This window comes from Tetrao urogallus (assembly GCF_951394365.1).
Source record: "Tetrao urogallus genome assembly, chromosome: 3".
Lineage (NCBI taxonomy): Eukaryota > Metazoa > Chordata > Aves > Galliformes > Phasianidae > Tetrao > Tetrao urogallus.
Genome location: NC_136815.1, coordinates 13522083 through 13544734, shown reverse-complemented (window position 1 = coordinate 13544734; position 22652 = coordinate 13522083). Strand labels below are relative to the sequence as shown.

At 48.6% G+C, this 22652-nt stretch overlaps 1 protein-coding gene across 1 annotated transcript in view; it reads right to left on the bottom strand.

Moving 5' to 3' along the window:
• Window positions 1-21771, bottom strand: part of EXT1 (exostosin glycosyltransferase 1) — a gene marked incomplete at both ends in the record, with an annotated part of 162702 nt that extends 140931 nt beyond the window's left edge. The window contains one exon of the mRNA XM_079533623.1: window positions 20828-21771. Within this exon, the coding sequence (XP_079389749.1) occupies window positions 20828-21771 (944 nt within the window). The remainder of the gene's footprint in view (window positions 1-20827) is intronic.
• Window positions 21772-22652: the final 881 nt, after the last annotated feature.

Below are 22652 nucleotides of genomic sequence, written 5' to 3'. Positions count from 1 at the left end.
ATTTTACAGTAAAAATCTCAAACTAATTAATGTCCTTGCACAGGCTTTCCCTACACAATACGTTCAGTGTAGATACTAAAGATACACCTTTAATGTCTTAAGCTTTATATCTGTCATTAAATAAGGGGAAAACTGACAGACCAGGGCCCCAAGCACAGCACAGAATTCATATTCAAAACATTTCCCGATGAAGTTCAGCATATTAGATCACACTTTCTCAAAATAGTGTTTTTATTTATCTAGACTTTGCCACAACAATAAATTAAATCCATACAAAGCCAGAAAGCATCCGAGATGCCATTATCCTCAATAGACTTACATCAAGGATAAACATAACTTGCAGTGCCCAAAGGAAAGATAGTAAAGTGCCCAAAATAAGATATTAAGAGCCAAATTAATTGGTGACATAAGCAGGTACAAGTACATTGAGTGAAATGGACTAGCTTATGCCTGCAATGAAAATAACCATAAGCATTTAGCATTTTCTTCCTCAAGTCTTTGTTTAAACGAATCTGAATTTATTAGTCTTCTGCTGAATAGATATGATAAATTCCTACTGAAATTATCCTCTGGTGAGCAGCAATAAATACTTGGCAATATTCTTTCAAGTGAGCCATTATTTTCATCTGGCTAAGAGCAAATCCAGGTTTTCTGCACACACAGATGAAAACCATCTTCAGTGCAATAAGCAAGTGCAAAACAGCATGGTGCTGCCGAGGAACAAGGAAACCTCCCCAAGCTCCACAAGCAGAGCAACTCAGATGCTCCTCCTTGACTGAGTCCACACTGTAACAATACAGAATATGTCCATACATAATGTACACACTCCTATTAAATGCTAGAGGTCAAAACTTTCAGGGCATAATTTAACAATGAAAATATGCACTGCATATCAGACCAGCTCATGCAACAAGGACAGGGGGGTCAGAATAACCCCCTGTGATTCAGATGGAAACAGTTAGAGGCCTGCTATGCCACCTGGACTGTCACAACTCTATGGAGCCAGAGAAATTCACCCATAAGGTGCTGAGGGAATTGGCGGAGGCGACTGCCAAGCCACTTTCCATCATCTATCAGTAGTACTGGTCAACCAGAGAGGTCCCAGAGAGCTTGCCAGCGTGACTCACATCTACAAGAAGGATCATGAGGAGGATCCAGGGAACTACAGGCCTGTCAGCTTGACCTCAGTGCCAGGGAAGGTTATGGAGCAGATTGTCTTGAGTGCAATCACATGGCACGTGTGGGACAACCGGGTGATAAGGCCCAGTCAGCATGATTGGTCTGCCTAATCAACCTCATCTCCTTCTATGACTGAGTGACCCACCTGGTGAATGAGAGAAAAGCTGCTGACAAAGTCTGTCTTGACTTCAGCAAAGCTTTTGACACTGTCTCCCACAGTGTTCTCCTGGAGAAGCTGGCAGCCCGTGTCTTGAACAGGTACACTTCTTGCTGGGTAGAGAACTGGCTGGAGGGCCAGGCCCAGAGAGTGGTGGTAAATGGAGTTAAATCCTGCTGATGACAGACTCAGACGGTGTTCCCCAGGCATCAGTGCTAGGGCCTGTCCTGTTCAGTATCTTTACTGATGACCTTGCTGAGGGGATTGAATGCACCCTCGGTAAATCTCCAGATGACACTAAGCTGGGAGAAACTGTCAATCTGCCTGGGAGTATGAAGGCCCTACAGAGTGATGCAGGCTGGATCACTGGGCTGAGGCCAGTGGGATGAAGATAACAAAACCAAGTGCTGGGTGCTGCATTTCAGTCACAACAACCCCATGCGGTGTTAAAGGTTTGGGGCAGGTTGGCTGGAAAGCTTTGTGGAGGAAAAGGATCTGCGGGTGCTGGTCGATGCTCTGCTATGCTAAACATGAGCCAGCAGTATGCCCGGGTGGCCAACAAAGCTAAGGGCATCCTGACTTGTATCAGAGATAAGGTACTCAGCAGGACTAGGGAGGCGATCATCCCCCTGTACTCAGCTCTGGTGAGGCCGCAACTTAAGTGCTGTGTTCAGCTTTGGGTCCCTCACTGCAAGTCCAGAGAAGTCCAGGAGCATGTCCAGAGAAAAGCAGCAAAGCTGTGAGGGGTCTGAAGCATAAGTCTTAAGGGGAGCGGCTAAGGAAGCTGGAACTGTTTAGTCTGGAGAAGACACTTTATCGCTCTCTATAACTACCTGAAGGGAGGCTGTGGTGAGGTCAGCGTCCACCTCTGCTCCCAGGTAACAGCAATTGGACAAGAATGGCCTCAGGTTGCACCAGGGGAGGTTCAGGTTGGATTTTAGGAATAATTTCTTCTCAGAATGAGTGGAGAGCTACTGGAACAGTAGCTGCCCAGGGAGGCGTTCAAGAAATGTGTAGACATGGCACTGAGGGACATGGTTTAGTGGGTAATATTGGTGGTAGGTGGATAGCTGGACTACAGAATTGATTGTGGAGGTCTTTTCCAACCTTAATGATCCTAAGATTCTATGATAACAAAAAACAAAACAAACAAACAAAAAAAAACAACTGGAGTAAGACCACAGATAGTACTTGTCATTAGGAAGAGAAGAAATCACTCCTTGTCAAACTGATCATCTAAACATACAAACACACAAATTGTTCCCATATAGGAGAAAAAAATATATTTGTAATCGCATCCAATATGTGCTCCATTACACAAACACACATCCGTGCGTCACCTCAGCACTTCCCAGTGTCCTCCAGCTGAGGCATTTAACAGATGGGTGTTGTGAGACACTTTCAAGCATTGCTGCTTAATTCTAGAGGAGATAAAACCCTTTTGAAGTTCCTGGCTCAGGAAGTTCAGAGGTCAGGCTGCTCGCCTAATTTGCTCTTATACAAAGATCCAAAGCAGGAAATGCCTCATCTTTTAAACCTTCCACTGAAGATATCATTTATGGTGAACTGTCAACCACCATTGGGTTTGTTTCACACAGCAGTGTGCAGCCCTGCACCTCAGCATGCTCAGGTATGATGGGCACTTGGTGGAGCACAAACTACCAGACGTATTCACACTGTCACATCATCACACTTCTGGTATTTGTTTGTTTAATGAAACGTGAATCAATGCGAGAGCTCACATGAGAGTTGATCTTTGCATCCCATACCCATGCTGCACTATCCACCAACAGAAGCTCTAGAACTCAGCTCATCTCGTTGTTGGCTGGAGGTGCCTCCTCACTGCCCAAACCCAAGCAGTGTAACCCTAATTCTACCAAACACACATGGGAAGAAACAGAGCCGAGAGGGAACAAAAAGCAGTTGCACTGAGAGTGCTGCTTTGCAAATTCTTAATTCTCTCCCTCCTTCCATCCCCAGGCTTTCACACACATTGTTTATCTTTTAATCCAGGAGCCTTACACAGGGAAGAACCATCATTATAACATAATCCAGGATCTGGGCCAACATATGACACAGAGTAGCCCTAAATCTCCTAAAGCCCTTCAAAGGAAGCAAACCCAGCAACCAAAGTTCAGGCATTTCTGCAGCACCGCAGTTTATTTAGTCTCAATGTGCTGCCCTCCTCGGGACCGTGCTGGTCTCTGGGATGAGTGTCCACGTGCAGACCCAGCACCCAAAGAGCACTGCCAAGCTCTCAGATTTCTTGTAGCGACAGGGGCTTATTTTAGCGTTTAGAACAAAATGTGTATGTTTTTTTAACCACTCATTTTTTTCTAATAAATTCCAGAGTCTTCTTTGTTATCTTCCCAAAGCTTCAAAAATCAAAAGGTCCAGCAACAAACTTTATCTCCTAATGAAGAAGTTGATAAGCATTAAAAAAAAAAAGGCTCACAAAAGCTGTGTCTATAGCGAAGGAAATAGTACGTCCACAGCTTCTTCACTTTGGCTTGCCATTCCCACAAACCACTCAGGAGATGACCACTGTTCAGGTAATTGCAGAAACAAGGGCTTAAAGAAAGTCACTGCAGCTGCCCAGGTCTTGAAAGCCTCTTTCCCTCCCCCTCATTCCCATTTGTCTTTTTTTCCAATGAGTATCCTCACCCAGGAGTTGTAAGGGAAAGCAGATATAAGAATAAGCCATTGTCATTAATGAATTGGCTCAGTCATGCTGTTAACAGCCCCATTTAATTGTATAGTAGTATTTGCTTGGCAGCTTCCTTCACTATAATGTAGTAACAATCCGCTGCACTGTCCCAAATGAACTACCAGGGCTCAGTTTACCATGGCACTACATTCACACCAACTACCCGAAATTTTATCCATTTGCCTCTCACAGTTCTGTAATCAAGCATATAGTCAAGGCTAGAGTAGTCAGTATTCATCTCAGCTTTCATGACCAAAGCACTCAAAGAAATACCACTGCACAGGGGTACTTACCAGCAGCATCCTCATCGTGGGCAAATCTGTCATTAATCATGAGGTGAGGTGTCCAAGCTGGTGGGTTTGGATCTGTTTTGTTTTGCTTTTAGCTTTTTGTAGAAGAGAAATGAACATTATCAATACGACCGACCTATCAACAGCAGGACTCAGAACCTACAGCAGAACCATAGAGCAGTCTGGGTTGGAAGGAGCTCTTAAACCTTGTCCATTTCCAATCACTGCCATGGGCAGGGACACTTCCTGCCAGGTCAGGCTGCCCCGAGCACTATTCATCCAAGCCCTGGATCATCAAGTACCACCCTTCTTTCTCACCACTCTTCTTTGTTACTGTTACTTACCTTCCATCACTTGATATAACCAGTCTGCCCAGAAAAGTAAAGCCCAGAAGAAATCTAGACTTCCATCCTAAATAACCAGAAAAGCTAGTTGTGAATGGCTGTGGATGTGGCCACAGAAAGACACAATGTTCCCTGAAGATTCCCTTGGAGATTCCTGCTGCCCCATGGCAGCAGGGACAGCCTGGTGCCCCAGCCCAAAGCACTGATCTGCTCCCAGTGCTCTGCCTGCCCCTACAGGGAGGGAGATTTCCGCACAAGGAAAACAGCACCAAACCCTAACGTGCACCCTGCACTAAGCAAGGGAGGTAGCTTCACGTGGCATCTGCTACCTGAGGCTCAAAAAGCACTTCTAAAAATTCAGTATCCCTATTTTGCAGACAAAGAAACAGCAAAATTACTCAATCCAAACAGAGCTAGAGAAAACAAAAGCCACAGCTCTGCATGGCACTGTATAGGTTTTTCTTTTTTTTGTGTGTATGCTATGTCACAAAGACAGCAAAAACTCTTTCCACATTTTTACCAGAGATGCTATTTTTAAAGATTGTATTTTGGAAAGTACATACTCCTTTCCTTTAGACTTCTTTATCGTGCTAATTGACCCTGCCAGCTTCACGGGAATCAATCCAGCTGCACAGGGCAGGCATGAGCTGTCCCTGTTAACAAGCCACTGCGGGCTCCAGCCCGACCCTACTGGAAATCCATAGCAGCAGCTGCTCCCATTGGCTTCAGCAGGAGTGGAGAACCTCCTCCAGGCTGAGCAAAGAGATCCTATAGAACAGGAGACGATGAGCAAAACCAGAGATGGAATCACTCCCACAGACAAGAAATACTTGTAATTTCCAGCTACCTAAATGCAATGAGGTCAGAGTAGAAGAGAAAGGTCTGGTACAATTGATCCCAGAACTAGGAAACAATAACACTTTGGAACCAATATGGATTTTCTTTAACAACAATGTAAGAGGGCGTGTAGCAAAAATAGCAGAAACAGATAAATATAGAAGACCTGTCTTCCACTGAAGAGCCAAGTGCTGGAGTCTCTGTTTACATGTACATTACTAGCAACACCATGCACTGTATCAAATTACAGTGTGATTTCCATTTCAGTGCATGCAATTCCTCCCCACTACCCCCATCAGTCTCACGAGGAATCATACTGCTAAGCACAGCAAAAAAATATCCAGACACCTTTGGCTATAAACGCAGCTGTCTTGCCTTATGATAGAATGCTTTCCTTTACACCACAATGCATCCACACACAGCTAACTGGAAAAGATTGTTTTTTTCCTCCCCACATTTTAAATATTTGCCTAAGTATCCTTTCCTTTTCACTGCTTGGTAAGAGTCAGCTACCACCACCACTCTGCTGCTGCTAAACATCCAAACTCAGCTGTTGGCAAAAAGGAGAATTGCAACATAAAGGCGGGGAAGGCAACTCCATGAGAAATGTGAGCTTTGTTGCCCAGCCCTCCTGGGCAGCCTGGTGAGCTGACTCGGCTGCAGCTTCCCAAAACACAGCGCTCGTGGCATGGCTGCTGCTGGGCTTCCCAGCCTGCTGCTGACCTGGCACAGCTGGGCGCCAGAGGAAGCTGCAGCAGGGCTGGAAATAATAATAAACATCATAAACAACTAGAAAGCAAATAAATAAAACTGTTGGGTTTGTTTCTTCTGCTAATGTAGATGGGAGCACAGCTCTTTAATGGTCTGAACTTCCTATAGCAAGTATCACAAGAGACCTAAGCTGTCCGACCTTAGTCCAAGCTAAACCTTTATTCTCCACCCCACTGCTCTTCACAGGTCCACATTCATAACAAAATAATTTAATAAGTGTCATCTACATAGAGGTTACCTAGATACTTTGAAGATAAGCGAATATGTGCAAATAGCACAGTTTCACTTATGTCACATCTAAAAGAAAATGTACCCAAAGCTACCACCCTGTAGGCAATGAGAAAGAATATACAGAATAAACTGAAAGAACCCACATCACGCCTATAGCACAACAGAAGCTAACAGCTTGGGTTAGGGGACACTTCTTCCCTCCACAGTTATGCTGGGAAACTAATACCCATTTACTCTGGAGATACGAAGAGGTTACATCAGAGGATACCCCAACTTTAAAACACAATTGCACTGTTGCAAAGCAAGGCTGATCTGAGAGCGTTCTGCACAAAGATCTGTACTCTCTAGAGAAGCAATGCCCCTGAAAAGAAAATAACAAAGAAATATGCATTCCAGACCTTTCACAAAAACTAAGTGGAGCATTATGCAGTAGAGGAGGGGGTCAAGCACCTCAGACCACTTGACTAGTGAACAGAAATGCATTCTGCAGTCTCTGGCACACACTTAGCTCATGCAAACAAGCCTTTGCTGCCAAATGACACCTTTACGCATCAGCCTCCAATCTGGCACTCATTCTTTGCTTCTTCAGAGGCTTCTTCCTAAACAGATGAAAAACTTGTGGCCACAGAAGACAAAGCAGCTCACCTTCAGCTTACCTCCTAACACCTGAATGCTGCTAATGGCAATCAGCTGCTCAAAGACCCAGAGCAGCCACAACAGCGCTGTTAGAGACAACCAAGCTGCCTATTACACAGCATCCCCAGGTCAGGTCACCAGACAGGTTCAAGACATTTCAAGCAAAATTCATTTTGAGGGATTGATGCCAAAGCAGGGCAGCGAGAGAGGAGCTGGTCAAGGCCGGGGCTGGTGTCACCTAGGAGAGCCTCATGCTGCTCTGCTGGGCCATTCTCTGGGAGCAGCAGGCAGTGCTGAGCCTCTGGAGCATCCACATCCCTCTCACATCACTGAGCGCTTTGAGGCAGGCTCCCAGCCCCGCTGTTTCCAAGAGTGGGAAGAACAAAAGCAGCTGCGCACTGTGGTTCAGAATTACACAGCTCAGCTCACAGAGAGAGCAGCACCGAAGTCGTGGTGGCTTTTGAGAAGGTTACAACTCACATAAAAGCTGAAAAGCTGTTTCCTCTCCTATCACTCTAATTAATTGTGCAAATGAGAACAGGGCCTAAGTGAATGTACTGCAGAGCGCGACTCCAAGGCGCCTTGCAGTCCTGCAGCTTTTAGCTTTCAGCGCAAACACTCAAAATTCTGCTCACTGCTATTTTCAAGAAAAATAAACAAACAACAGGCTCAGACTGGGAACTCTCCTAAAGGCTTCCCCCCCCCCCCCCCCCCCCCCACTTTACCTTTAGAACAGTCCTAAGCCATTAGCATGTCTCACTTTAATATCTAATTGGTTAAATGATCCAGCTTCACTTTTTCCCAGGGAAAGAATGCCTAGGAACAGGTCACTATCGCACAGTGGGTTCTGCAGTACCGCTGGAGCACACTAACAGAGAAGGAGGAAGCACTGCCCACCTGCTGCTCCTCTCCCTGCACCCAGGCCTGAAGGAGGATGCCATCGCTTGCAGGCGTCTCCTTCTCCCCAGGGCACACAGAAGGATGCTCAGGAAAGCTGGCTCCCCAGAGCCAGCTCACATTTGGTGGCAAAGGGGGGATTACAGGCAGGCAGAGCAAAGCAAAAGGGCATACAGAAACACTGACCTTCTTCGGAACGGTCTACAGATTCCCCACTTAAGACCTTACCAAAGCTTTCAAGTAAAAACCCATTGTTTCGAGGGAAATTTTTTAGAAGAAAAATAAAACACATCCTCCCCATCCCTGAAGATGCCCCAGTGCCTCTGTGTGTGCGCTCACGCTGACTCACACCCTTCCCAGAGGAAGCTTAAAACCCTGTGTAATTGATGCTCTACCAATTTGGAGAGGGGCTGGAGCCATACAAAGAGACCCTTTATCTTACAAACAGAACAAAACGAAGCAGAAACGAACTCATTCTCAGGCTTATAAAACAGGCCTTTACAGATAATTATGTTTTATTACTCTTCATTTTATGAGAATTGTGTTATACAAAACAAATACCAGATGCCTATTTGTTTCATATTGGGAAGGGGGGTGGGGAATGAATCTCTTCAAGCAGTGCCGTAAGCAGCACTGCTTTTAATTAAACACAATAAATGCATAAAAATTAATGCTGTTTGGAACCAGCAGGTAGGAAGCAAATGTAAAAATTGTAGCCACTAAAAGAGCCTCCTGTCCCTAAGCTCCCATGGCAAGTGCCTGGGGCCTCCAGTTGGTTCTCTGGGAGTAAGGCTCTTGAGATGTGATTTTTTCTTAAAAATTAATACCCAACTCTGCAGATAACCAAAAGCTTAAAAAGAAAGGAGGTGAGGAACTTAAACGTTACTGCTACTGAAATGACACACAGACTTAACAAGGAAAACCTGTGAGTTATAAATAAGCCAGCCACGCAGCTTAAAGAGGAAGCTATGGGTTCAAATGATGGAAGATGAGGGTGAAGGCAAAGAAATGCAAAAGGATTTCCGGCAACTTTAAAATAAAGCAATCAACCAAAGCAGCAGCACTCTCAACATGAGCTGGATTCTTTCACTTGCTAGGCTGACACAACAGTCCTCCAGAAGCATGCAGGACCCAACCCCACAACAGAGACCAGGGACACGCACTAGAAACATGGAGAAGACAACTGGAGGGAGGCACACAAAGCACACAGAAGCACAAAAGCAAGGACTGGACACAGCTCCTCAAGGAAAACAGAACATGCCCAACTTCTCAGCAACAGCCAGATGTCAGCGGTCCACCCCCACAGAAGAATCACTAGGAAATTCATTTCCTATTTGCACTGGTGGTTTCCTTTTTCATTTTAATTGCATCAAGATCCAATCATAGAGGGACAATAGATGCTTCTTTCTCAAGGCCAATACTAGCTGTGCATTGTCAATCCAGTTTTCAGCATCATGCCTGATACTGCTTTAATGCTAACATTCTGCAAAAGAGTCTGGAATTGTGTTGGCAGGATCGTGCTCCAGTGGGAATCTTCTTCTAGAAAGACTTTGTGAAAGAGAGATTTTATAGACAGCGCAGTAGCAAATGCCAAACACGTAACAGTGGAATGGTTTCCATGTTTAGCTGTTCAATTCCAGGTTTCCCTACACTGTAATTGTTGAGAGGGTCTCCTGTCCCACCCTCCACCAGTGCCTATCCTCAACCTTAACTGTCTTCTCATTATATTTGTTTACAAACATTCATTGCATTCTACACTTTATTAGTCCAGTCAGCTAACTGTAAGACCCCAGTACTACTCAATACAATTATAGCAATCAGTGCATTGATTATTGTGAAACACAGTTATCCTGAGGATAAAGGTGAAGTCAACAAGAAGCAATGTTGTAAGCAGTAACTGCACTACCAGGGCAACCTGAGGCCATATCACCACCCCCAAGCCCGTAGCTCTCATTTCAGACACAACATGGATTTCACTGCTAATTATTTTACTGTGACCTGTGGCAGAAGGGTTTTTCATTAAAATGAAACAACATTAAAAATCCTTTTTGCTAGAAAGGTTTATTATAGGCTGCTAGAAGCAGCTACCCGAACAAAAGCAGAAAAGCTGTTTTCGTTGGAAATTCAGGGATGTTTCTACACACAAAGCCAAAGGACACGCATTCTAATCACCACATTTGCTATTTCAGCTTGCAGTGCCTGTGGCAGCTGGTTCGCCAGCAATGCAAGGGGAGTATGCTGGGCTACTGAGCCCGTGGGTGTCGCTGCATCACCAACCTCCTCCAGAGGCTCAAGTGTTCCAATGGCTCACCTCTTCCCTCCATCACTTCATTCAGTCACTTCCATCTTGCCACAACAGCAGTGCCATGAAAGGAAAGGGGGGAGTGGAAAGAATGTACTAAAATGAAGCAAAAAAAGGATTATTTGGGACTGAAAAAGTCAATTTGACAGAGGAATCTGGCAAGAGATGAAAGCACTATGTATGGGACCTGCAATGGTGGCATGATTCTCATCAGAAAAACTCATCTCTAACACCTCCTGAGCACCACTCCCATAAAAGAGCCAGATAACAACCTACGACTACGGAATTTAGCTCAGATTTCATACACGACGACGCCTTGAGACACGTGGCCAAGTCAAAACTAAAACAAAATGGTTTTTAAACCTTTCTTAAATGGATCCACGTGCCAAAGCCAGCCGTGCAGCCTGAGAACATGCCAAGTAGTAAAGGGAAGGAGAACACCAGCCCGCATTAAGATCTTCAGAACTGTATTTAAAAATACAAGCGGGAAATGAGGAGAGAGAAATGAAAATGAACAATTGCCTGAAATACTTCCCTGAAACACTTCCCACCTTCAGAAATTCCCCCTTAAAATCCCTACCTGCTCCAGTCACCTTGCTGCTATCAGATTTTTATTACTCTTACTCGCGAGAAATTGTGCGCACTTAACATGCAGGAGCGGTACCCGGGAATAGATCCTGCTGCCACAGATAATGCGGTTCTAAGGGAAACCCATCAATTGTTAATGGCCATGCAAATTGTTGAAACTGGAGAGTTATTCACAGTTATCTCACTGTGATTTGGTAAGTGTCCACGCCTGATGCGATCACTCACTTGATATATTATTCCATTACCATTCAAGCAGCAGCCTTACCTTTCGGTTTTAGGGGGAACAAAAAGGGCAAGAGGGAACAGGAGGGTGAAGGGCTGCTATTTGTTTTCAACTACCTTAAGCAGCCACATGTACCTTCTCGTGAGAAGGTTTTACAGCACAGTCAATCTCTCTCTGAGACTACAGTCGTGACTTACTGAATTTCTTAAACCCCTCTGACCAGAAACTGAAGAAGTTTAGCGCGCAGTTTCAGCCCCTGCTCTTGCAAAGCACCTCCTTAGGTTTCACCCAAACACATGGTTCCCACATCCTTTGTGGCACTGGATTTTCAGGCTGCAGATTGTACACTTGTACATTTTCTGATCAGGGCTCTCTATTGCTTATGCAAAAATGTGCTGACACCCAGTAAGCTACAGGTGTTTCCTCAAACCCATAATGCATTCACTCTCTTTCGGCACCAACTTAGCAATTATTAATTTTCAGCATTACTGCAGCTCCAACATATTAGATGCCTTTTTTTGTTGTTGCTGTTGCTTCCTGCCTGTGATTTATTACTTTTAGAGAAGCATAGTTTGTTTTTCCATTTTGTTTGTTCGTTTACAAACAGCCCTTCAGGGGGAAATGTTATTCTTCTTTATAAAGTAATTCTGAAATCGCAGGATACAAAATAAATCCTGTAATTATGTTTCTCACTGGGATTAGGTAAATTATATTTAATTAAAAAAACCTGCTAGCACCCAGCACAACGGTCGGTGACAAATCGAGGAGATGAAACATTTATGTGTTTATCTTCCTGCTGCAGCTGATTGAGTCCCTGAGCAGGCACACCCATTCCAACCTTCTCAGACACAGAACCAGGCATTAAAACAAAGACTCGTCCTCCCCTCAAGACAAAGGTTCTGACTTCCAGAGGTTGCCCCTGATTTCATTCCTGCAGACTCAGCAGGGGGAGGTTCCATGGGCCTTGGGCAGTCACCTACAGAACTACCCAACTGCACCAGCAGTTCGGTGCTGTGACGGGCATCTGCCATTGTTTGCAGGGAAAGATCTGCTCAGAAGTCAAGACTTTATAAAGAGAATAAAAGGAAAGCAAGATTTGTAACTAAACTCCCTGCAGCTGCATGAAGGAAGCGCTTGGTGCTGGCTTAGCCCGTGGCCAGCAGGTCACATCTGCTCCAGCACTACAGCCAGAAGAACCATGCTAACCTGCTTCCTGTGCACACTTCCAGCTGTAAACGCAGGAACCCACAAGGAGAGGCATTCTGCAGCAGCAGGGGATTTCCACAGCTTCTTCTTCTTCTTCAGGTTTGCAGTCACACTCCCATTCACATTCCTGTACCCAGCATGATGTGGCCACACTCATCCTGCAGCGCTCTCACCAGGCTGGGAGCCTCTGTGTCCTACAGCTGTGATGTTTTAGGGAATCATGTACACTTGACACATCCAACTTGAGACCCACTGACAGCACTGTGGTTGTGTCATGCCCCATGCCATCATGGCAGCAGCTCTGCATCTGCCCCATAGAGGGGCCTGGCCCAGTCACAACCATCATGGCATCGCTTTTGGTTGTACATGCATTTGTGATCAACTGTTTCCAAGGATGAATGCAGAAGAGTAATATCTCATCAAGAATCTCTGGTGAACACCTTGAGAACTCACTGTAAATTGCAATTGCCACTGCCAATGCATCAGCCTGATACTGTAGTTTCACAAAAACAGGGACAGATAGCCCACTAGTTTTATTGCCCTCTTCTTAATGTGTATCTTAATGGAATCCAAATAATGATAAGTTCTGTTACTTATATACATTAACTTTATTACGTATTTAATGAGGGCTGCTCTGAAAGTAATGCCTCCTATTCCATTATGTTGGCCTGTGACATCAGGGGCAGATGGTTTTGGTACAGCAGCAGAGGCTGACCCTTCCCACCAATATCCCATTACTTGCTGCTGTCATGCAACAGATGGCAGCAGAGGGGCAATCTGACAGAAGAGTGTCTGACACGAGAGTGCTTATGAAACAAAGGTGTGTTACCAAATTCCTCCATGCAGAAAAAATTGCACCTATTGACATTCATCAATATTTGCTGATTGTTCATGGAGCCCAGACGGTGGATGCGAGCACAGCAAGGCGCTGCGTTTCAGCAGTGGCAACAGCAAGTCACCTCCACAGGCTCTATGAAAATGCATAGCTAATAGAGGTGACTGTGTTGAAAAAGTGTTTTGTAGCTGAGACTTTGCTCCATTAAATAGTGTTACTGTGCTCTTTGTATCTGTTGCAGTTTCCATGGAAATAATTAAAAGGCATTACTTTCAGACCAACCTTCGCAGATGCAGCTCTGGACAATTTCTCTTCTCTCAGTGCAGCCCAAGCGAGACTAAAGGCTGGACATCCAGGATGGATGGACATCCACGCTCTTCTGCAGCCTCAAAGAACTGATTGTTAACAGGACAAGGTCCCCCACACCTACTTTAAAACATTCCAGCACACATTTTTCCATTTAGGACCCACCGGCAGGGTGCAGCCATCAGCGCTGCGCTCCGTCCTGCTGAGGAGCCGAGCAGCGATTGATCTCATTGATTTGTGTCCATGGGCTGACACAGCCGCATCGAGCAGCGCTAATCTGGTGGGAGGGGAACAGAGCTGCGCTGCCTGCAGCCCAGCGTCCTGCTGAAGTGCTGTGCTGCAGCAATGGGACCGTGCCGGGATCACACGGGAGCAGCCAGACGCTTCTCCTGACCGTGTTTACAGCCAACACGCCGTCGAATGCCTAACTGTATAATTATAACCTATTACAATTATGCAAAAAAGTAACATTTCAGAAAGGCCTTCTCATTTCCCATTCTTAGCACTGAATACTTTTGTTTTGCAGCCAATCAACTAAATTAGCCCTAATTCTGCTTCATTCACAGACACAAAGAGTATATTAGAGAAAAAAAATGAACAAACGGGAAATTCACTTAGGAACATAGGAATTATTTTGTTTTCATCTATCTCTGCAATAGAAACCAGGGGGAAGGAAGCCCACTTCAGCACAGGCAGCACTGCACTCCTTCGCAGCACTGTGCAGCTCTCTGTACGGCACCAGGACTGGCAATGCCTCAGCACCTGGGTGAGCATGACACTTAGAGCTGTCCAAAAGAAGCAGTGGGAACCAAAGAGTTCATATATTGAAACTGACCATGCACCGTGATCTACGAAACCTGAAAAAAAACAACAAATTAGTTTTTGTGTGATGTCTAGAGAAAATGGCACCTCCTTCCTCTCACGACTGAGGAGTCCCAACCTCCACAACTGGCTCAAAGTTATGTTTCCTTACTCCCATTCACAGTACTATTTTAGAAAGTCACATCACATTTGAAAGTCATCTAACTGCATATGCTCACTTAGGTTCTTTCCCAGCAGAGCAGCTAGGCACAAAATTCTGCTGAGCAAGTGCCTGGATTTCTTAAAGCATTACTTCTCTTTCCTCATGTGAAACAAATCTCCTCTCTTTTGTTCTCATCTTGAATTCATTCCTCCAGCTAGGTTCCTCTACAGCCCCAGCATGCCCATCTCTCACCCAGCTGTGTGCAAGCCACCTCCCACTGCAATTCCAGGACAAGGACTGCTTGGAGCATCCTCCTCAGCCTCTCCCAGTGCAGGAGTTCAAGCTGTGCAGACAGCATCTGCTCCACACACAGAAGAAAGTACCACTGCCAACATGCTCTGCCTTAGACTCGCAGCCCCCCAACATAACAGTGAGTGTAGGCTGGCCAGGACACCCATATGCCCCAAAAAACTAAGCATCCTGGAAAGCTGCAGAGCCTTAAATATAACCTAAAGTTACACATTCCTGTGTGCTGAACTCATCTCCCTACAACATGGAACAGGAATACGCATCTTGCATCATCCGCCAGCTACAGCCAAGTCCTTGAAAAAGAAAGCCACCAGAGCAGGATGTGGCCATTGCTTCACTTCCAGTTATCTGTATGCCCACCAACTGCTCTCCTCTGGGTATTACAGCAGTGTGTTTACCAAAGACCATGGAACTCTGTGGATTTGCTGAAAGAAACCTCACAGTGAGAAAGGGAAAGCAATCACAGATAATACTCCAGAAATCATCAGATTACGGCACATTCTCTTGACTCACATCTGTTGAGTAAATAAGTGTTTTGTGCTCACCAGTCTCATTTACTTCCCTCTCACAGTCAGCTGCCGTTTTCCTCTTCAGTGGACTGTTCCAAGGCTGTATATGGGCCAAATTGCTGGATTATTTCCAGCAGAGTCAAACTGAAACCCAAGTTTCAGTTTGATCTTCCAACACTAAGTTGGATGCAATAACTTTCCCAATATTGTATGTGCACTTATCCTTCTCTTGAGGCAGATGCAGGGCATGGGCAGCATATCCTTAAAATCAAAGAATCATTATGGCTGGACAGACCACTAGTATCATCTAGTCCAGCCATCAACTCATCACTTCCATGCCACTAAACCACATCACTCAATGCAACATCTACTCTGTTCTTGAACACCTTCAGGGACAGTGACTCCACAACCCCCAGCATCCTGTTTCAGTACCTCATCCCTCTTCCTGAGAGCAAATTCTTCCTAATAGCCAACTACGAGATATGGTTTAGTAGCTTGTGGTACTAACAGGAATGGGAGGGTGGTTGGACTAGATGATCTTGCAGGTCGTTTCCAACCTTGCGATTCTGTGATTCTAATATGCAACCTTGCTACAGGCATCTTGCTAGGGCACAGCTGCTCCCAGTCCAGGCTAGAATCATGACTACCAGCTCAGTGTTGGTTTGGGTTCAACAAAGTGCCAACGACCCATTTCAGGTTTAATTCTGCATAACGTGGAAACAATGGCTTGGACCTTTTTTTTTTTTTTTTTTTTTTTTTTTTGAGTTCTGTTCTACTGCCACACAGTGATAATTGTTTATCAGTAAATTATCCTGCAACACCTCCATTTCTGCCTACAGAAAAAGGACCAGAGCAGCCACCTGCTGTAACAGTTTGTCACCACACAGCCTTGGGTTAGACGCTTGACAGGAGCGATGTAGAAAAGCCTGGAGCGAGCAATTATAACAATAACTCACCCCACAAGGAAGTTTAATCACTCAGTTAGGAGGGAGGCTGGATGCACCCACAGGCAGAGTGCGTGACCCTGTGCAAGTGGGACGGATGATCAGACAATGGAGCATGTGGGATGGATGAACAGCACGCACCTGTGGGGTGCCAGCACAATGTCCCCTTATGGCATGCATCAGTGACAATTACCATCCTTACCTTGGTGTCTTTGGGGGCACGTGCACTGCACCTTTCTCAAGAACTCACAGCTTTTCCCACCTGCTCTAACAGACACGTTAGGACACCCTGATATGCACTGAGCAGGGGAGGAACATGTTGCAACAAATGTTGTGCCTTACCAAGATGTGCTGAGGCAGGGGAACTTTGTTATTTACCTGCTTATTTCTCTTTGGAATAAATACATTGTAGAACAGGCAAATTTCCAGTTTCTTGAAAATTGATATGAAAATAAAAAAGCGGTCTGATGGGGACAGGCCTCTGCAGGAGCCAAGACACTCTGGGAAAACGCCCAAGGTCTCTTAGCAGTTCTTGAGTTTCACCCAAGCCCGAGAAACAGACGGGTGATATTTGGGATCCTTGGGCCTGTTCTGTCCCAGCTCAGCTCACTACTCTCAGGGTCAGACCCGTTCCAGACAGACTGCACGGATATTTCTCAGCCCTGTCCTGAACAGCTGCATAAAAGCTGATCTCAAACACCACATCAGTAACGTACCTTCATATTCTAATAACAATGCACTGAAGCTCGAGGTGTTGAAAAAGGAATTCTGCATTTGTTCAAAACACGCACATACATGCACAACATCGAGATTCTCATCACACGCTCAGCAGGCACGCCTGAGCCTTCCTGCATGTTTCCATGCCAGTCTTGGGAGCAGCACACTCAGCCCTAGTGCCCAGCACTTCTTTATTTTCACATGTGTACATAAGCCCCGGTGGGGAGGAAACAAAACTGAAATTGCTTTTCTTCCCACTGTGTGCTCACTGCACATCCCTGTAACCTTTGCTCGGGACGGCGCTTTTATGGCAGGAGGTGCAGCGGTGATTGACACACGTTCCACCAGTAGAGTGCACACCAGGTAAGCCTGCAGCGCACTACGGATTACAGAAAGCAACACACATGCATCTGGCTGGGTGTTTTCCCCGTAACACCTCACACAAGCATGCTGAAGGTCCCCGTGCACCCTGCAGGGCTGTCCCAGATATAAGCACGCTTTCTGCCTGCATCTAGGCAGCCCCAAGCAGGTCTAAGGGCAGCCACTTCTTACCAAAAGCCCTCAGCTTCCTCTTGCCAGTCCAGTCCCATGCCATGCTGTCCCACAGCTTTCTGCTTGGTCTCGTGCTATTCACACTTCTTGAGCACTGACTGCTTGAAAAGCACTAAGTCTATGAAGAATGCCTAACCACACTAGGTCTCCGCCACCACAAAGAAGTTTACGGTTGTCCAAAAATTTTGCTTACCTTCTCTTCTCCTGCCTTCTCTCTTTGATTCTGTTCATTATGTGCTCTGTTTTATTTCCCTCATCATTTCATTACTGATATTAACTACAGCTATCCTGCACAGATTCGGGAATAAAGGTGCTGAACAATGAGCCCTCACATTTCTGTGTATCTCTGCACTACGCACCCATTTTCTGAAGGCAGGGCTGCACAGCCAACACCACCACAGACAGCACTATTTACTCTCCTAGAAAGATCCCTATTCTTGTGTGAATCTATGCATCTGCCTTGATTAAATTATCACATTCTACAATTTCTTTCAGTATCCGCAGCTATTTATATTACCTTCCAAAAAATAATTGTTTGGAACCAGTTAAGCCTGTACATGAATTCTGCCTTTGTTTAAAACACATTGTACATATGTATATATTTAGACCGTCATTAAATATTAAATAAGAGGCTGTCTTCAAACTTCAGCAGCACTGCTTGCTTGCTTAACCCTTTGTGAAAGGGAAAGTTCAAAGCTAAAGTCCTTCTGAGCAAGTTTGGGAACTGGTGGCAAAGTCTGACTGCCAGAGCCAAAGGCACTGTGGAGAAACCAGAGGTTTTCTTTGTTTTCCTCTAAGTTCTGCTTGCTAGTAGTCTAATCGTAACAATGCAATTCATTTTGGTCTGCTTTATCTGCTGAGATGCGTAACTGGGATGCAGACTAATTAACTGTAACATACAGACGGGTCTTTCAGCACAATTCAGGGAGTCTAACACACACATGCTATCCTCACCTTCCCCCCAGTGAAAGAAGATGCTTTTACATTTCCCATGGGTAAGGAGGGCACCTTTCTTAGCTCTGTCATGTTCCCAGAGAGGAAGGAATACAACCTGCAGACACACAAACCTTGTTCAATCTACTGTGCAGTAGATAGATCTCCACAATGAGTAACTTACAGTGTGTGCTGTGCTGAGGGTAACAGAACACCTCACTGACATGAGATCACTGTGTTTTACAATCTGACCACCTGGTCAACCCAGCTCAGTCAGCTCTGCCCCTCGCATCGAGCCAACACATCAAGGCCAGCTCTCCATGGAGAGGGCATCGATGCTCACCTCAGCCCTGCAAAGTGCTGCAGCATAGGAGCAGTAGAATGCTGGGTGGCCCTCCCAGTCCTACATGGACATGCAATTATGTGCATCTTGGAGAATGCGCTTACCCTTTCCCTGATTAAAACCTCAAAGACACATTGTTGGACCTGAGCTGAACAAGCCCTACAAAAGCATTGTGTGTGTGGTTCTCAAGGCCCACAGAGTTTTCTCAGGCCAGCAAAGGTCCAGCTTAGAGACACTTCCAAGCACCACAGTCCTACTGATGGTCAGCTGCCAGAATAGTCTGAGTGGAGTCCCTGAGCCTTTTGCCCAGCAGAGCAGTTACATGCCCTTGGGATGTGACCTTGTTAGGTTTATGGAGCCAACAGAACTCCAGGTGGGGTCAGTGCCCTAATGGTGAAGCAGAACCGAGCATCAGCAGATGGCACACATGGCTGCTGGCTGGCACCGAGCAGCACAGCGTAGCAGCACCACAGAGGGATGCTCTTACTAGACACAAGGCCAAAGGGCTTCAGTAACCGCTCGGCATGGTGTCTGAGCGCCAGGAGCTCAGTGTGCCTCAGCTCTTTGTATCATCTCATTTTCTGGTAATAATCTTTTTTCACTTCCTGTCTTACCCGGCGGTGCTGCGAGGGAATGCAGAAGCCACCACCAGCACGGCACAGCTGTGTGCCAGCAGGCAGCATGGCACACCTCTGGGGGCTGTGTGTGCACTCAGCCCTGAGAAATAGGCAGCAAAGTGCAAAGCTTAGGAGGAGATCTGTATCTTGTATTAGGACTAAATGCTACGGCTGGGTGGGAAAAAAAGTTCTTACTCATGTCAAACAACGGCCGGTGTTTGTTTTTGTGACAACCAGACAATGTGGAGCACAGTAAATAATGCAGACCTTTCGTATCTCACAGTTGGCTCAGATTGCTCCTCCTCTGCCAAACAACAGCACACCCTGAAGGCCACGGTCACAGCTCTGCTCTCCCAGTGCCCGCAGGGAGACCCATGGGACCCCTGTCACCAACAGCGCGAATTCAGCTCAGCATCTCCACGCTGCTTCTGCTTTTCATTCTGTATCCCCACTGGGTTTTTTCCACGCATGCATCATTGCATCCCCAACCACTAAAAGCTTTCTAACAGCAAGTGGCACTAAACGCCCAGCATTTTGCTGCTGCCTCCCCACTCCGGGGCAGATTTACCAGGATGGACCCACATTTTGGTGTTCTCAAACCAAACCCTCCCAGCCCCCGTGGCCGCTTTCGGCGGGAAGCGAGCAGCCGACGGGAAGTTCTGCTCAGCGCCGATGCCATGGGAGCTCCTCCACCACTCCTCCCCAGGAGCGTTTCCACCCACGCTCGCAGAGCGTTGCAAAGCCCTTCCCGCAGCCCCACCACGCGCCGCTGGCTGCACGGCACAACGCCGCTCCGCTCGGTTCAGCGTCTGCCTCCTTCAACGTGGAAACCGTTCTCACGGAAAACTTCACTCTGCAGGCAGTGGTGCTGGTCAGCATTTAGATCGACTGCACGCAGCTTAATCAGCACGGCAGCGCTGGAGGTAGTCCCTCAGAAGCGATTTTCCCAGCAGCTCTACACACAAACCTGAAAAGCATTCAGGAAGATAACGGCACGGCGATCCGGTACTGCCGGCACAGCACAGGAGAGAGCCGGGACACGGAGCGCTAAACACAAACCGCGCTCACAGCGCTCACACATCCTCACACACAGATGTAGGCACTCGCGCGCAGGGCATCAGCACAGCGTTTCCCTTCCCTCCTTTCTGTCCAGCGTTGTCAGCTCCAGCCAAGAGCCGCGAGGCTGTGACACCCGGCAGCGACCGGTGTGGCAGCACCAGCCCTTGGCCTCCAACTCTTTCAGCTCCGAGGCAGGGCTGCGAGAGGGCACTGCTCGGGGAGCGCCAGGTGCACGGCATTCCCAGCAGCACCTCTGCCGCCCAAGGGCCACGGACACTCTGTGCTGGGCACGGTCTGCTGGCCGTCACCGCGCGGAGCAGCCACAGACACACCGACCCACCCGCGGGACCCCGGCTTCAGCGCTCACTTACTTCTCGTATTCGGTGTTGTCTCTATCGCAGCGCGAATCCTTGTGCTTTTGCCAGTCTTTGCCGTGCTTGCAGGTGGTCAGGAGGACAACGTCCTCCCCGTTGTGGACGTGATATAAGGCATTCCTGGTGTCTGACCCTATCCCTGTCAGGTACCTTTTCCCCTTGAATACCAACATGTACTTCCTGAGAGGAGGGATGGTGTTAAACCTCAAAAATCCCTTCTCCCCTCCTGTCCTAGGGTGATCCTTAGAAAAGAGCGGAATAGAAACATCAAAATTGGGTCTGAAGTTCTCGGTGCTGATGCTGGCTTTGGCCAGCATGGCCTGCCCGATGTCGAAGCCCACGTCCTCGGTGTAGTCGGGCCAGGTGCCGGAATATAAATTAAAAATCAAGTGATTTCTCCCGTTGTTCCACAAGTGGAGGCTCTGCACTTTGGAGCGGAGGTTGTGCACGTACTGCGGGGAGAGCTGGTCCCGGTCCAGCGTGTCCAGGCTGAGCACGAAGAGACACGCCTGGCTGGGGTCGGAGGTGTAGAAGCGGGAGCCCTCGATGGCCGCCAGGACGTTCTGGTAGCTCTCGGCGATCTTCTCCCCTTTCTGCTGCGGGTACACGTAGACCTTGAAGCCGTTTTTCTGGCAAAGGGCGAAGTCGAAGCAGGACTCCATGCGGCAGCGGCGCCCGCGGTAGAGGCCGGCGCTGGCGTCCCGCCGCTGCCGGGGGGAGACGCGGGCGCCGCCGCCCTCGGGGCCGGGCGCGAAGGGCCGCAGCGCGTCGGGGAAGCGGGGCCAGGGCCGCTCGGCGCCGGGGCCATGCCGGCTGCTACCGGGCGGCGCGGCGCGGCGCGGGGCGCGGGCTGCCCGCAGCTGCACGCCTCCGAGGTAGAGCAGCAGGGCGAGACAGGTGCCGGCGGAGAGCAGCGTCAAGTAGCGTTTTTTGGCCTGCATGTGTCCGGCGGGGGTCCGGGGGGCTGCGGAGGAAGGCGGGGGCGGCCCGAGTTCGCCGGGCGCCGCTCTCAGCTCCGGTCCGCCATCTTCCCGCCGGCAAACACTTCAAACTCTCTTCGCCCACCTCCGCTCGGCGCCTTTCCCCAAGCCGCGGGCTGGGGCTGCGCATGTGGGCGACCGCCGGAACTTTTCGCCGCCGCTCTCTCAGGGGCGGCGGGCGGCGGCGGGCCGGCGGCGGCCCGGCGGGGCGCCCCGCATGCACTCAGGGGCCGGCCCCCCGCGCGGGGCGGGCACCGGGGCAGCCCCGCTCCCGCCTTCCCGGCCCTCTCCTCCGCCACGCTCCCGCCTCCCTCCCTCCTCCCTCCCGCCCGCCCGCCCTCCCCTCTCCGCCGCCGGCTGCCGGCCCGGCGGGGCGGCCCCAGCGCTCACAGCCGGCGGGCGCCGCGCCGCAGCCTGACGAAGCCCTGCATCGCCCGGCGCCCCCCGCCCGGCCCCGGCGCCGCTCGCTCCTCGCCGCGCGGCCCCCGGGATGCGGCGGCGGCAGCTTCCGATCCTCGCCGCCTCCTTCTCCTCCTCCTCTTTCTTCCCCGCCCCTCCCGCCTTCTCCCGCCTCCCCCGGGCCGAGGCTGCCGAGCCCCGCGCCCTGCCTGCACGCCCGCCCGCCCGCCCGCGGGCCGCGACCCCCGCCTCAGCCGGCCCCCCGCGCGCCGCCCCCACCCCGGCCCCGCCGCGCTGACCTCATCCAGCCACGCAGCCCCGCGCCCCCATTGGCGGGGCGTCACGTCCGGGGGGGCGGGGCTTCCGCTGCACCCATTCATAAGCCGCCGCCGGGCGGGGGGCGCCGCCGTGCTGCCGCCGCGGGGACGGGCGGAGGGGTGGTG